The 17,400-nt window shown below is 37.4% G+C and overlaps 1 protein-coding gene across 2 annotated transcripts; it reads right to left on the bottom strand.

Moving 5' to 3' along the window:
- Window positions 1–872: 872 nt before the first annotated feature.
- Window positions 873–16,867, bottom strand: LOC125864323 (uncharacterized). 2 transcript variants are annotated; one of them, XM_049544255.1, is made up of 10 exons: window positions 16,806–16,824; window positions 16,540–16,709; window positions 13,922–14,028; window positions 13,132–13,200; window positions 12,873–12,988; window positions 12,662–12,716; window positions 2,456–2,576; window positions 2,301–2,348; window positions 2,079–2,173; window positions 873–1,339 (listed from the first exon to the last, which is right to left on the bottom strand). In XM_049544255.1, the coding sequence occupies exons 2-10, from the start codon at window positions 16,625–16,627 to the stop codon at window positions 1,241–1,243; spliced, it is 798 nt and encodes a 265-aa protein (XP_049400212.1). In that variant the 5' UTR covers window positions 16,628–16,709; window positions 16,806–16,824; the 3' UTR covers window positions 873–1,240. The 2 variants fall into 2 exon arrangements, with proteins under 2 accessions (XP_049400212.1, XP_049400213.1); XM_049544256.1 differs by having other exon boundaries at window positions 873–1,335; window positions 16,540–16,867.
- Window positions 16,868–17,400: the final 533 nt, after the last annotated feature.

Genomic DNA, 17,400 nt, shown 5'->3' with positions numbered 1-17,400 from the left:
TTGAGACGTCGTGTATCATCGTCAATTCGTTGCCTGCCTCGTTTGATATTGTTGTTGTTGTCACGCCGTTTTCACGTCGTGTTGCTACTTCTTCTGTGATAGCGTCATTTGGAGTTGTCATTTGGTGCAATCGTTGAGGCCATTTGGAACAAAGTGAAGACGATGTTGAATCATGACCAGCTGGAACTGGACATCGTGTGATTGCGTGTTGTTGTTGTCGTCTTGAGCATCTGGGTTCTTTGAGAAGAAAAAGGTGGGCCGAGTCGGGTATTGCATTGAATTGGAACGGGGTTGGCTTGGTGGACTGCTAAATTTAAAAAGAGCTGGGTTGAAATTCTTTGAGTTGGGAATGGGCTGCTCAATTTGGAAGGCCGGCCCAAAACTGGATCTCGCAAAGGGTTGAAAGAAATTGATTAGGAGTAATAGCCCAAATAAATTTCAATTGTAACCAAAACGAATTCAATCGATGAATTTAGTCAAAACTTAAACAAGACGAATTAACACAAATTAATTAATGAGCTTCTTACTCTTTAACGAAATAAAATAATTAACTTAATTATAAACTAATCAATTTAAATAACTCAAAATTATAACTATGATTTATATTAAACTAAATTAATAAAATATTTAATTTTAAAAAGCAAAATCCTTCAAGACGATTTCCAAATATTAATAATGTATATTAATTATATAAGTAATTATGTAAAAACCATTTATTTATCTAAATATTATAAAGCAGACTAAATCACTTTAAAAAAAACTTGAAAATATTTGAATTTTATAAACTAATTATTCCAAATCGTTTGAAATCTAAAAAGCTCAAAAATTAATTCCTATAGGGGACGGTCAAAATTGGGTGACAACAACATGAGAAGTTAGATACTGAGAATCTATTGAGTACGAAAGAGAACAATGGGAGTTTTTTTCTCCCATTATGGCATATACCAAATGTGGGGGCAAAAATGAAGATGTTGACGACTCCACAAGTCAGCGCCAAATGTGGCAGAATCACTAGGCATCTAACAATCTCCCATAAATCCCAAACTTCGAACTTAATTTTAAGTGACACTTATATCATGCACTGGAGAAGCCAGTTATTTACTTTCCCCGCCTCTAACAAAGACAAACACACCAACAACCTACCATCAAAATGCATCTAATTCTAACAAAACTCATAACAAGCAAGAAAATCACTTCCCTTTTGGTCACAAAACAAAAACACTATAAAATGTCATGCCTATCAATTAAGAAGTCTGTATGAGGGCAAATCCTCCAACCGTTTTATGTTTTCTTCCAAAAGCTCCCTTTCAATTTGTCGACGAGTGGACTTCATAACTGTCTGCATGAAACGTAACAGATCTAACATCAGAAATGTAGGGCACTTGATTTACATGGAAAAATCATTTCTCAAAATGTAACATCAGTCTCTATCATGCCAACCATCCATAGCATATGAACAACTTCTCAACAAAACATTAACTGAAAAAAAGGAGTTAGATACTGAGAATCTATTTGAGTACAGATAAAACACAAAGTGGTGCAAACCAACAACTGTATGGATTTTTGCTAGTTTTTGGTGCAACATGGCTAAAGCCAACTTGTTAGAGGCCAAAGCCATGATTGAATTACCCAAATCTTTTGGATGTAGTGTCTTTATGCTGACTTACATCAATAATACTTTTTATCTTGCCTATAAAACTATGAAATACTCCACAAGCCATTCTAAACTCATAGCTTCAAGCTACTAGCACCGAGGGAAACTAATTCCTACACCATGCAGCCGAGGATACTACACTATGCGGCTAAGGATACTACACCATGCGGCCAAACTGAAACTTTGAAGCAGGCAGCATATAAAGTGGAAAAAGCATGGGAACTTCTAGTGGTTACGACTGCTGTAACCAAACTGAAATTTTTAACCAGCATATAAAGTGGAAAAGGCATGGGAACTTCTAGAGAGCATATGGAATGGATTTGATATGAGAAGAATTGAATTAGGAATAAATGTTCCATTTCCTTAACTAAATCTCGCTAATTTAAAAGTACACACAACTTCATAAAAACTTAAATGCACATACATTGAAGTCCATATATGACGCGTGCATGGCGAGCCACTGATGATCCATCAGCTTAAACGTGATACAATATAGCAGATCAAATGCTGATTCGTTTTCTGTACAAAGGTGAAAGACATGCTTAGAAAAAAAAATGCCAAAATGCAGAAGCACCAAGTGGTAATACTTAAGGGGATAACTATAAGGAAATGAAGCAGAACTTCAGACCATGGTCTAGCAATTTACCTGCAAGAAACTTCAAAAAAGTTGCTCCTACCAGATTTCTTGGTTTTACTGCAGAGTAGACACATAATAGCTGAATGAATCAACACAAGATCTCATAGACTTAGATTTGTCTTTTTACATTTCGCTGTAAACAAGTGCATAGAAGGAACACATACTAGCTTCTATATCAAGTATCTGGATTAGCATAAATGTGATGTTGACACCAGCAACAGCAAATGGGTATTCCCATAATGCCCTATCACCTTCCTGCTTTTGAAGAAGATCCTGGAATGATTTCTGCAAATAAAATTACGGAAATGATTTTATCAAAATAAATTAGGAAGACGAAAGGACGAATTATGAACCTAGTACATTGCTTGAATTTGGCTATACATAGTCTGTTCTTAATAATGTGTACACTTCAGTATATAGTTTTGCAGGTTTATTTCATACTTTTTAAACAAAATGGAGCAAGGAAATTGTTTGATTCATCAGTCTATACATTACATGCTCTGGATACAACTCTTCACTAGAATGACTCGCTATGTGCAAGCTCAAAATTAGGGCTTTGAATTACGTCAAAGTAGGCTACCAGACAGCTATTTTTATGCTTTCTATATCATTTTTTAAACAAGAAAGCCTCCTTTCTGTCTTGTGGTAAAAGTTCAGAGCATAAAATGTTGAATCTCCTACCCAGTGTCGCCCAAGAGTGAACTATTTCAACCTATGTTACTCGGACTCTCCAAAAATGATGTCGCACACATGTCGGATCCTCCAAAAATGCACTACTCTTTGGAGGATCCAATACGCACTCATTAACATTTTTGAAGAGTCCAAGCAAAATAGATTTTGACACATGAAATGCTGAAATTCATTACTTAACCTACAAAGTAAGATTCCTTTGTATCATACCATTGTGTAACTCAATAAACATCAACTAAGTCAAATAGTCAATAGTCATCCACTAAAAGAAAAGCAACTTTGACACTTGACAAAAAAATTTAACACTTCGGCGCCAAAGGTAGATAACTTATGTAATACCCCCCAAAGGTTCCTAGTTCAGACCAGAAGTTGTGCAGTTCAGTATCTGCAGAATTTATGAACATGGTTCACGGGTCGTAAAAGGAAGCACGGCTCATAGAAACCATCCATAGATGAGACTCAGAAACAACAAATTGGGTCTGAGATTTACGAGCCAGGTTTACGGGTCGTAGATACTGATTCTTACGGACGCACTTTACGGCTCGTAGATTCTTTTACGAACCATAGATGGGTCTCGTAGAATCAAACTTCAGAAACTCAGAATCTCAGCCTGATTTCTACCGAAAGGGTTCTACGGTTCGTAGATGGAACCACGGACCGTAGATGCCCCTTATATGCCTTTCGACAGTTTTTAATGAAGGTTGTTTTGGTCTTTACCCATTCTTTTAATCCCTTTACTACGTCGTTTTGGACTATTCTAAGTGGGATTAAGGAATTGCTAGTGACCCTAACCACTCATTCTCTCCTAACTCTCCAAAATCAATATTTTCCTCTCAAGTCTTCTCTCAAGCAAGAATTAAGGTACCAAGCTTCAAGTCTCCATTCCAAGAATCATGTCAAAGTTTCTACCCCAAGTATGTGGGATTTCATCAATGGGTATCCCTTCACCCATTGAGTCCCAAGAAAACCCCAATGCCTTAAGTTTATAATTTCTACAAAACCTAGGGTTTCTAGGATATTTATGGGTTCTTGATGAATTTCAGTTCTTCTTCATGATTAGCCTTCAATTGCATGATTTTAATTATAATCTCATGTTTTCAACGGTATTTTCATAAACCCATAGTATACAAGTATTTTCATGATTTAGTGGGTGTTTTAATGATATTTTCATGAATCCATATTATACAAGTATTTTTCATGATTTAGTGATTTGACTTATTTTTAGTGATTTTTTTGGCTTTTAAGCTATTTTTTCAAAAGCTGAAAAATACGAAAAAAAAGCCGAAAGTCAAAAGTAGTGTGTTCCCAACTTATGGCTTTTGACTTTTAACTTATAAGCCACTTAAAAAATAGCCAATCCAAACAGAAGCATGTTCAGTGTTCAAAATCTATGGCACTGCATTCATCTATCCATAGAGAAAGAACAATTATAGTTAATGTTGTCGACATTTCGTCATTTCCTCAAAAAAAATGTTCCTAGGCACTAATTTCGAGACAATCTTCTGAAGTTCCTTCTGGACTTTCGTTGGCTTTTCCTTTGTGGTGGATTTCTTCCACCGGAATACCACTCTCTTTCTTTCTATTTTTTTTAACTCCATTACGGTTCAGATGGACAGCAAAGTTTATTTCAGATCTGGGGGGAAGTCTTACGATAGCGCAAATTCTAGATCAAAAGCCGATGTTGGTTACGATGGGTTGAAAGTGCTAGGCATAACATGAGGAGAATGATTCTTAGCAGGAGAGCACTTGGTTGGGTATGCAAAAGGCGAACAGATGCTTCAGGGATCAGAGGGAAAGCGTCCAAGTCATGAAGGTGCAGGGATCTCTCAACTAACTTCTTTATAGCTCTAAAATTCAATCAATATGGGAGATACCTATCATTAATTTAGTTAAAGGTAGCAACAGAGCAGTTATTATACTTCCAGAAAGTGCATTCAATGAAGGGTGGGAGAAGTTAGCTAACAAAATAGAGACATTCAATTAATAGGGGTACAAAACAAACAAAACCCTTTAGACTATCAGGGGAGGCAGACTGTGCTGCTAACAAGGGGGAAAGGAGTTATAAAGACTCTTTGCAGAAAACTAAATGGACCAGAACTGAGACAGAGATAGCAGAAGAAGGCAACATGTTGAAAGCTGGAGTCCAGTTGGAATACAAAGACCTATTGGCCGTCTAGTGGGGAATTCTTCAGAGAAGACTATACACTCACTAGAAATGATGTAAGAAGATGGGCTCAATAGACTTGGAATGGAGCACATGGAGTCCAAGTCTATGATATGAATGGAATTTTACTTCTTTTTGAATTCCAGACAGAAAAGCAACAGAACACGTCTTGATGGGTGACTGGAGAAGACAAGGGAACTGATTAAAGCTTCAATGGTGGTCACCGACCATAGTGGTTCCCCAAATACTCATGAGTTCGAGTGGTGCTGGATTTGAGTTCTAGGGTTGCCTCTACATCTCTGGTCCAGGCCAATAATGAAGAAAATTGGAGATCGGTGCGGTGACGGGTTAGAGATAGAAGAAGAAACCGACCTCAAAAATCATCTCTGCTGGGCTAGGATTCGTGTCAAAGGTCTGACAGAAAAAATTCCAATATCCATCGAAATCGCTGATGATGAGACCATCTTCTCTCTACCTATATGGGTAGAATCGCTGGTGACTTTTCGTAAAAATACAATGAGGGAGCTACAATTAAGGAAAGAGAAGAGGGTGTGTATCGAGGAAGGGACCCATCAAATCTTTCGAGGCTCAGAGGTATTCTTAGGTTTGAAAAGTAGTCTTTTAAACCTAACAGAGATAAAAGGGGCCTTCTTGGTGAAAGGAGTCACATGGGTGGAAAGGTCACAAAGGGGCCCACTTCAGATCAAACAGAGGGCCACTTGGTCTTAAACAAGTGACCAAGCCATTTGGGCATGTTTAAAGCCCATTTTTAAAAGAATGTCCACAAGAACCTGAGCCTCTTATTTGCGATGTAAATCACTGGGAAAAAAAGCATGAAACTATATACTCCTCAACTGAGCAAAATCTGATGAAGGAAACAAAGGTGAAAGACTCAATTAGCAATTATATACAATTGAGAGTCAACACAAGCGAATGCAGAAATATCACCACAAACTTCAGGAGAACTAAATGAAGAAGAAATTGAGTTACATGGGCAGAATAGTTCAAATAAATCACAATTCTGGGTGACCCAACACCCATCCAATGTGATGCTTTGGAGTGCAGCAAGAAAGTAGAAGGCAAGGCAACAGAATGGGTACAGAACAATATGTTGAGGCTAAGCAAGGAGTTTAGAGTAGCTTTCGAGGGGTGCACAGAGGAAGCTTTCAATTTACTACTAAAAATTGACCAGAGGAGGCACAAAGAGTTAACAAAAAGAGAACCCATCTCAGCAATATGTGATAATCAGGTGGTCCCCAAAGTAGTAATGAATCTTATCTTTGATGTTAATTACAAAGATAAGGATTCCAGGAGTGCAAGAAGGAGTAAAGGGAGAAATCAAGCCCCACATTTATCATGAAGCTAAAAATATTTTCATAGAATGTGAGGGGGCTCAAAATGGATACTAAGAGGAATCTTGTAAGGAGTAGAATACAACAAGAGGGAGATTTATCTTCTTTTTAAAACAATTCGAAAAAAAAAAAGAATACAACAAGAAGTGGTGGACATAATAGCGTTGGTGGAGACAAAACATTGTGCGGAGGTAGGGAATATTTGCAGAAGTTGGGGGGAAAGAGATGGATCAGAGGAATGTGGATGGAATCTTTAGGTAATAAGGGGGGTATCTTGATAATGTGGGGCAAGAGGAATTGGAAAGGGGAACCAGTAGAAAGGGTAACCAAAGCATTACTTGCAAGTTTAGTGGTTTAAATCAAGACCTATTTGGTTCATCACTACAGTATATGCATCATGTGATGGGAGCGAGAGAAAGGAATTGTGGGAGGAGTTGGGAGCAATGAGGAGCTTATGTGAAGGGCCTTGGGAGGTATGTGGGGATTTTAACACTAAAAGGTTTCCATAAAAAAAGACCAATTGTAGTAGAATTTTTGGGGCTATGTCTGACTTCTCTAGTTGCATCAATGAATTGGAACTTGTGGATCCCCCTTTATTTGGGGGATCCTACACATGGAGAGGGGCAAGTCAAAAAAGTGGTTCAAGAATCGCATGGCACCCTTAATGGAGACCTTGACGGGCCGTGAAGGGGTACCATGGCTTGTGGTGGTGCTCGTGAAGCCTTCCAGAGCCTGGCCAAGAGGGGCTCCCCTCCCATGAGCCCTTAGACAGCTGTGGTGCGGCTCATGCCACGTGGTGGTGCCCGTGAAGGGGAGGCAGAACATTCCTGTACTTCTTTCCTTGGGATGAGATGTTCACTCAAATTAGATAAAGTGCTTTGCCCAGCTTGGGGTCTGATCATAACCCCATAGTATTGACCTAAGTTGCTCGGACTCGGGTGCGGGTATCCGAGACGGATGCGAATCCGAGAGTCGGATTCGGCAAAATCCAAATTTTAAGATTCGTGGGTGCGAATCCGAGTATGGATACGGGTGCGGGGATACGACTAAAATTTTTCAATATTATAAAAATATAGTTATGAAGATATTCTAAATTTGAAAGATATGTTGTGATAAACTTACATGTATTTTGTAGAATTCAATCTTCCATTCTTAAAATTTAATAATAATAATAATAATAATAACTGAATGCTAAACAATTAAATAAGAAATATGAATTTAAATTTTTTTCGATATCTCCATTATTTTAAAATTTTAAAATTGATTGTCAAAAAATTAAATAAGAAATATCTATATATATATATATATAATATTTCCAACTGAAAAAGCTTTGTAGTTGATGGCTGACGGCTGACGGCTGACGGCTGATGGCTGATGGGATGTTTCCTTTTCTGACACTACTTTACTTTAAGACTTTCTGATCTTTCTTTTTTCAAGGGTATATGTATTGTGCACATACATTTTCAAGAAAGATTAAAAAAAAAGACTCTCTATTTCCTTTACTTTTTGAAGAAAAAACTCTTTCTTTCTTCTCTTTCTCTTTACTTTTTCAACTTTGTTTTCTTTAGGTCGCCGTCGCCGTCGCCGTCGCATCGCCGGAGCCGGAAATTGATTTTCTCTTCTTTCTTCTATTCTCTGTACTTTTTCAAGCTTTGTCCTTTTTACATCGCCGGAAACTAATTTTTTCTTCCCTAAATCTTTTCTCGGCTTCGGTCAAAGTGTCCGGATCGAATTGACCGAATCCGACACGCACCCCGCACCCGCACCCGCACCAGTGTCGCGTCGAGACGGGTTCGCCTACAAATATGAAGAGTCCGCGCAACATAGGTATTGACCTGTGGAGATGAGCCTTTCAAAACATCATTCTTCAAATTTGAGAAGTGCTGCTTAAATGTGGAGGGTTTTAGAGACAGTGTTAAGGAGTGGTGGGGCTCCTTTAATGTGACAGGCAGTCCTTTTCATACTAGCCTCAAAATTGAGACTCTTAAAAAAGAAGCTCAAGGCGTGGAGCAAAGAGAATAGAGGGAATTGGAGGTTTAGAAAAGAACACCTACTGGAATAAATTGGCAGCTTTGAATACATTCAGGTGCACAGACCATTAACAAATGATGAGCAGCTTTTGAAAGCTCACATAGGCCATAGCAATGCAGTATGAGGAAACAGCTAGAAATGAGGAGATCCACTGGAGACAAAGATCTAGAATTCAGTGGATAAAGAATGGAGACAAGAACACCAAGTTCTTCCACAGAATGGCTACATCCCATAAAAGAAACAACACTATGATTTCCTTCATGATTAATGGAGAAGTGTCTTCAGATCCTGTGGTAATCAGAAATGCAATTGTGGATTTTTATGAGATTTTGTACAAAGAGTCAGAAAGCTGGAGACCACCTTTGAACATCTTGGATGTTCAAACAACAATCGCAGAAGAAGAACAAACTTTGTTGTCTAGAGATTTTGAGGGAGAAGTTTAGGAAGTAATAAAATAGTGTGTTGTTGATAAAGCACCTGGGACTAGATGACTACACAATGGCTTTCTTCAGTGCTTTCTGGGAAACCATCAAAGATGATGTGATTCTGACAGTCCGTAAATTCTATGCTCATCAAAAGTTTGAGAAGTGTTTTGTGATTTAATTCCAAAGAAGGTTGGGGGCAAATGAGCTAAGGGATTTTAGACCTATTAGTTTGATCACAGGAGTATACAACATCATAGCTAAGGTGCTCGCAGAGAGGTTAAAGAAGGTGATCAGTAAGCTAGTAAACCAACACCAAATGACCATTTTATGGAAGGCAAATGTTTGGAATGTCTTTTGATGGTTGTTCTGGGGAAGCTTTGACCCTTCTGTTAAAATTGATCAAAGAAGGGAAAAGGAAGGCTCCTTAGCCTTGAGTGCTATAAAACATAAGGACAATCAAATAATCCCTAAAGAGCTCAAAAATTTGATCTTCGATGTGAAGTTCAAGGTTGGAGAACCTAGGAGTGAATCTAGAAGCAAGAGGAGAAATTATACCACCCAGTTACAATGAATTTAAAAATTCTATCATGGAATGTTAGGAGTTTAAACATGGAGAATAAAAGAAATTTGGTGAAAAGCAGAATACAACAGGAGGGGGTAATATTATAGTTTTGATGGAGACAATGCTAAATGGGGCAGTGGAGGATTATAAACAACAATTAGGGGGGAATAGGTGGATGGGGGGAATATGCCAGGAAGCGATTGGCAGCAAGGGTGGAATTTTAGTTATGTGGGACAAAAGATCATGGAAAGGGGAGATGGTGGAATATGGGAACCAATCAATTACTTGTAAATTATGTGGAGTTAATCAAGAACTAACTTGGTTTCTCACAGCAGTCTATGCATCTTGTGATAGAAATGAAAGGATGGAGTTGTGGGAAGAATTAGGAGCTATGAGGAGTCTGTGTGAAGGGCCCTGGGTAGTATGTGGGTATTTCAATACCACTAGATTTCCTTCCGAGAAAACCAACTGTATCAGGCTTTCTAGAGCCATGATAGATCTGTCCAGTTGTATCAACGAATTGGACCTGATTGACTCCCCCTTTATTTGGGGGCTCATACACTTGGAGAGGAGGGACAAACCATAGGAATGCCTCCAGTACGGAGGTTTGAGAGGTTGGCTATGGATGGTTTCATGAAGGGTAAAGGTGGACCAAAGAAGTATTGGGGCGAGGTGATTAGAATGACGCAGTTTTAACTTACCAAGGCCATAACCTTAAATAGGAGGTTGTGAAGGACACATATTAGGGTAGAAGATCAATAGGTGCATTCTTGTTGTCCGTCCATACTCGTAGTTGTAGTATTACTCTTGCAGTTTCTTGTCCTTTGATTTTTGTCACTCTCTGTTGTTTCTTGTACATCAACCATCGTATTATTTTGTTGTAGTATCGTTGTGTTACTATCTCTTGTTTTGTTACTATATGTTGTTTCTTGTACTACCGTTACTTTCTTTCTAGATTTCTTTGGACTGGGTTTTTCTTGAGCCTACGTACATTATACTTTTCTTAGCCCCCACTTTGTGATACTACACTGGTATGTTGTTGTAGTGCTCGCCCAGTTCACATGCACCTCAACTAATTCCATGAGATATTTGCTACCTCCCACCAACACAATACAATACATGATAACTCTATTAACCAAGACTTGGATAGATAAGAAGAAATCACCTAGTGTGTTTACGTTTGTTGTGGAATTAGAGCCGGAGAGTTGAAGGTTCTCAACTCACTTTGTTGATCATCAGGCCAACCGTACGAGTTTATTATTATCTTTTTGGGCCTTCATTTATGCCAAATTTCCAGAGCTCAATGAAATATACTTGTGTCAAATGGTAAAAGTTTGGGATGGCACCAATGTTTTTAAAAGCACCCATTTCACAACTTCTAAACAATGAAGCAATGTGAGGCGAGGGGGGGTCAAGGCGTATAAAGGTGAGGCAAAGAGGTTTGCATGAAGCAATTGCTTCTATCCTTGAAGCCTAAGATCGCGAGGAAGTAGTCACTTTGCTTATAATATAAGCGTGACTTTTTAGCAAAAAGGGGAAGCTAGGACTTATTTTAGATTGAAAAATAATTAGAGTTACTAGGTCGCTTCTTCTTTTTCTCTGCGACTAGGGTTCTTCAAAATCTGATAGTGTTGTTTCTTGAAAATTCAAGCAATTTTCTTCGTTGTTTCACTGCGTCTTATTTGCGCTGCCATTTTCTTTTCCTTTTTTCCTTTTATTTTCTACTTTTATTTTTTTTCATTGCTTCTATAATCTTCTTCAACTTTTCTTCCTTCAATTTTCTTTATAAATTGTTTCATTGCCTCTACATTCTTTTATTCTCTTGTTATTGTCTTAGCGATTGTTAATTTATTAAGTGGGCAATCTTATATTCTTATTTAGTTAGTTAATTCATTTTCTTCAACTCTTCTTCTTCTCTGTTTTTAAAAATTTGATTTGCATATATATAAAAGTTTCCTTTAGTTTTTTATTTAGTTATTCTATTTATTTGTGCAAGGTTTATTTTGATTTTAAAAAAAAAAAAAATCAACCGAGGGCTTTGCTTCTTGCATTAAGCGAAGTAGACCCTAATCACTTTTTTGCACTTACCGCTCTCAAAAACACTACGTGCCATATAACTTGCTCATCAACTTTTCTTTATAATGGATATGCCATCTTCCATTAATAATCAGTACCATCAGAAAACGATACGACAAACTGGAACTTGTTCCACCTAGACTCTTACAATTCTGTTGATTTTGTAGCCTAAATATGCCCAAAATACTCAAAAAAAAACAAAGATCTGACATCTCAATTAACAGCTTCATACTCTACAGTCTATGCAGCAAATTTGTTTAATTTTACAAGTCATTTGAAATAGGGATGTCAATGGTAGAAGATTCTCTCTTTCTTTAAGGGTCAACTGAGATCTAGGACAATCTATGTAAAAAGGGGCAACCCGGTGCATGATGTATCTCACAAGGTCTGGGGTAGGACCTCACCTCAAGGGAGTGCGATGTAGGCAGCCCGGGATGACACAAGCATCAGTAGTTGATTCCACGGCAAGACCTATAGGTCACACAGTGACGACTTTACCAATATACCTATTTATCCAAAACATCGGAAAGGGAAAAAAAATCTACCTGATTGATCCTGTGTTCATTCTTAAGTCACCCCTATTGTCATCAGATAAAAATACTGACAGAAATACTTACCCAGTTTAATAAAAGAAATTAGATGTTACGGTATCTCAAAGAAAACATAAGGGTGCCTAAAACATTTCTGTTTGACAGTAGCAAGGAATAGCAGAGAGCAATTTGACCATCCTTTAAGATGTCCATCAACCAACACAATCACAACTAATATAATGTTTTTGAAGGTTGAGGAATCAAATAGAATCATACTTTTACAATTGCATGAAAGAAGAGGTGCATAAGAAACTGTGAGAACTGAGAACATACAGAAATAACACAACATCTGAATAATAACTACAATCTCGGGAGACATAGTCATGAAGACCAGTTTAAGAAACATAGATGTTACGTTTCCAATGATTACCAAATAATAGCACTTGTTGATACAAAAGATTAGCTTTTCATTATAGGCATAAAAGGTTTACATGGCACAATGTTATTTCTCCATAAAGAGAAGGCAAAAAGAGGAAGTACCGGGAAATTTCTCGCAAAATATAACAAGTTTTCCAGCGATATGAATCCAGCACCCCTATCAAAACCAATCAAACATGTCAGTGGAAAACCAAGAATGGAAGGACCAGAAAGGCCGGAAGAAGTCAGAAAATTGAGATTAGATAAGCTCAATCATCAGTGATTTCTTATTTAAGATGCCTAAGGGGGGAGGAAGAGAAAGAAACTGATGTACCTAAAGTCGGTAGATGGATCCTTCCCTTGCCAACCCATTTCCTTCCATTGCTCAGATATTAAACCATGGAGTTCTTCCACAGGGAAGGCAGCTTTCCACAGTGCTCTTAAAGCTTCCTTTTGGTAAAGAGAGGGGGAGAGAGAGACGAAGATGGCAGTAAGAACGTAAATTTAACCTTAATGGAATATTTAAAATCCATAAAGATGTTTTCTCTTAAGTTCATAGGGAAATGGCTAAGACGTCTTCAAATAGAGGATACCTGATGTTCAGGAATTGAACCATCATATGCAACATCTATACGGTTTTGTAGTTTTTGCAAGCATTCCTCCTAACATTAACAAAGTGGAAGAGAACACAATAAGTGCCAATGTGCCAAAGACACTCCATACTTCCTCACAGTGCTGTGAAACTTAACATTCTGAATAACATATTTTCTAAGAATAAAACTGAATAAGTTGACATAAGTGGGGAATTGAAAATAAAAGGCAATATTGGCAAATCTCATTAGAATTTTCAACTGTGGTTATCAAAGGATTGTGGAGGAACAGGGAGAGCGTGAAATTTTAGATATAAGACATTCATGCCTGAGACTTAGCACAATTTAAAAGAGAGTTAAAGAATATGTGAACCTCAACATGAGCTCAATTAGCCAAATGACTATGAAACCAAATAAAATTCATTACCACTCGCAACACTCAGCATATTCCCTATTTGTTGTAACTTTCAAGTGTAAAATCTTGGAGAAACAATCAGAAAACAAATTTGTATAGCATATTGGAAGTACCACAACGAAATCCTATCCAGAATACAAACTTTTAATAAGAGAGGATCAAAAGAACCCAATACTGCATCGTGTTGACACTCCTAGAAATTTACTTGGTAGGAAGCTTACACTTCATATAACCTGCACTAGAATCTAAGTTGTGCGGGCTCTTCACTTTTGATGCCATACCCATGTCAAATTCTCCAAAAATACACTCCTTTGGAGAATCCAGCACGCACCCACTTACATTTTTGAAGAGTCCGAGCAACATAGACTAGAATATTACCTGGGCTGGTGTCAGATCAAATGATGGACGAGCATCAATATCGGTTCCCTGGGCACAAACGCATGAAAGGCCTCTGCCAAGCCATGCTGTTGATCCGGCCATGACCTCTGCAGTAACAGAAGGAAACAATAATCTAAGGAAAATGGGAGGTCAAGTTCCCAGTAACAACATTCTTCATAGTGTATAGATATAGAAAAAAAGAATATTAAGACATGTGACAAGAAGCGCATTCATTTTTTATTATTAAGAAGAGAAATTGATCCTTTATTTATTAATTTTCCTTTTTGGAATAAGGAGTTAAAGTGTATCTTTCTAGACACAGAAAAGACAACTCGAATGAGCAAAGTCTAAGTTGCTCGGACTCTTCACTTTTGGTGCCGCAACCGTGTTGACACGACATGGGTGTGGGTGTGGATGTGGGTGTGGGATCCGTGTCCGATTTGGTCAACGAATTTTGGGTACTTTGACCAAAATCGATGGGGAAAGTCTGGACAATTTTAATGATTCCTATAATCAATACAAAAGATAAGGTGAAATTGAAGAAAATGGAATACCTTTCATATAGAAATTTCTATGTCACTCTTTTTCCTTTAATCTCCTTCCAAGATTCTCCTCAAGTTCTCTACATAATTTCTCATAATTTAGGTTTTATAACTCTATTTTTAGATATTTTAATTATTTTTAAGTGAATCCCCGCACCCGTATCCATACATGGATCCATATCCCCGAATCTTAAAAATTAGATCATGAAGGATCCGACCTCTAGATCCACACTTGTATCGGACACCCGCACCCGAGTCCGAGCAACTTAGAGCAAAGTTTCATAACTAACGAAGAAGTGTCAAGAATGCATCAATTCAGAAACTATGACAAGGTTCAATTATGTAATCAGGATAATATCACAATAAAATACATGGTACATGCATGGGTACGAAAACAAAAGCTCACAAATGTTAGAGAACAAATATCATGGGTAATACTACTCAGTTAGTTAGTAGAAATCCTACCTACCAAAATTGGTCATTGAGAAGTGGAAACATCTGTATACTTTTTTTCTTTTTCATTGTTTAGATTATGTTGATGATGAGAAATAAGCACAAAGAGAGTGCTGTTGCAGATGTACAAAAACAGCAGGGAATGTTGAACATAAATTTACCATTCAAGTATGGAAGGTTAAAATACAATATAAAGTGGTAGTTTTTACTTGGTTGGTGGTGAAAGAGGTTGTACTTCTTACACAAGAGAATCTTATGAAGAAGGGAATACAAATGTGCCCAAGATGCTGTTTTTGTGAGCAGGTTGCAGAGACAATTAATCATCTGTTCTTACATTGTAAAGTGGTTGGCCAGCTGTGGAATTTGTTTACTAGCTTCAGAGGTATAAGTTGGACTGTTCCAGGGAGAACAGGACAGGCTCTAGAAAGCTGGAATATGGAGGGCAGTGGCAGCACAAACTAGAGTAGATGGAAAATTGTCCCAGCTGTAATTTGGTGGACCATATGGAAAGAAAGGAATTCTAGGAATTTTGATAGCAAGAGCAGCCCTCTGCACAAGATTAAAATAAACTGCATTATCACTTTTTGCTAATGGCATAGTTCAGAGTATATAGATGACCCTGTGGCTATTGTAGACATTCTAGAGTCCTTATAAAGGTGAAAGGAGGATATAGGGATAGTTCTCTTTTTTCTTCCTTCTTTTCTTTATCTTTTGTTTATGCCCGACACACATGTATGGAGGGAGGATATGATGTAAATTTTTGGATACCAGCTTTGAGTTGATGATTGATATACAAATGTTACCTTTATCAAAAAGATAAATATACCATTCAAGTGTCTAAACATTCATGAACCAACCTTTTTTATGCACAACAAGAGAAAAAAATAACCTCCCAACATTGAGTACAAAACAAGAACCACCTTAACACAACTTCACTAGCCAATTGCCTTTTACAATTGTCTATCAAAAAAACAATTCCCATTTGAAAGCTAAAATTAGATGCAATCATGTAATGTAAATTCATTAAATACAGAGGGCACAATCCACAATCCTGCTTTCTCATAATGTGCAACCGTGAGATGAACAGCCTGGTTAAGTAATCACGATACCCCCTATGCAGCCTGTACCACTCCCAAAAGTTAACATAAATGACCTAGTAAATTCTCAACCACTCCACTCTAGTGTTGTGCCCACTCTAAAACTATCAGTGATAGTTAAATCTACTTTTCAGACGTTTTTCCGTATATGAAAGGTCAACAACCGACATTCATTTTAACCTAGAAACCAAAACTATGAAATAATAGATTTTTGTCGTCCTTGGAGAAGAATCAAAATAGCCGTCATATTTGTCTACTGTAATTGTCAAAAAGCCATTCCGCAATTTTACAAATAAGCTGGCTGTTTCAGCCCACAATTTGTGCATGCATCTTTCTTGCGGAACAGTGATGAAAAGAAAATTTGCGGAAATTGGATGCAAACTCACCACAAAATTCAACGCAACTAGGCATGAGTAAACCAAAAATTTCAATCCACAGATAAAGGAATAGAAGTAGAGAGAGAAAGTGAGATATCCAAAAAAGACAAGTGCGTTTTTAAATTAAATTAAGAAGGAATATACCATACCTGAAGATGAATGGCAAGTACTATTCCCTCTTTCAAATCCTTGCGATATCCTCCTCACTGCCACGAACGATTCTCCTCTATCCTCCATTTTTACCAAAATAAAATCTACCTTTACTGGAAATCGATTTCTTGAAGAGAAATGGAAGGCTCCTTCATTGAAGCAGTAAGATCTGCAACAAGGAAAGTCTTTATTTATATACGATGTGTTATATCCAGCTAGCAGATATAGTTGTTCTGATTGTGATCTTTCCACTGATTCTTGATACCAAATTTTCTTCTTATCAAATCACGGAATGAGTGAGGTCGGGGATAGCGGATAGCCAAGTTTTGGGTGGGCTGGGGTGGGGACTGCCGATCCAATTGGTTAATCTATGAGTTTATGCATGTATTAATTAATTTATTAATTTGTACATAGAAAAAAGTTATTCATATGGTTATTAATTTTAAATAATGTTTTGTTCCTAAGTTTCAAATGTTCTATAAAAGTTATTCACATATTAATTTTATATGATATTTAAGAAAATTTATGTGGATAGAAGTTAAGTGGTATTAGTTATAAATGGATTGAAATAATAAAATTCTTTAATTTTTTTGTCGGGATCATGCGATAAAGAGAAATAGAGATAGTTTGTGTATCTAGGAAAAGGTCAATACCGAAGTCTATTTCACTTCCAGGAGGAACAACAGGAAGATCATCGAGAAACACTTCGGGAAAGTCATCGACAATCGGAATGACTCAACAATAGGGGTTTTAGAATTCGTACCCGAACAAGATGATAGAAACAATCTTGAGATATCATTTTCCTAGCCTTTAGGCAAGATATGAATTGACCCTTAGACGCTGAATTTCCCCTCTTCCGT

This window comes from Solanum stenotomum, chromosome 5, assembly GCF_019186545.1.
Source record: "Solanum stenotomum isolate F172 chromosome 5, ASM1918654v1, whole genome shotgun sequence".
Classification (NCBI taxonomy): Eukaryota; Viridiplantae; Streptophyta; class Magnoliopsida; order Solanales; family Solanaceae; genus Solanum; species Solanum stenotomum.
The sequence above is the reverse complement of the archived record's forward strand: the minus strand, read 5'-3'. Positions and strand labels throughout refer to the sequence as shown.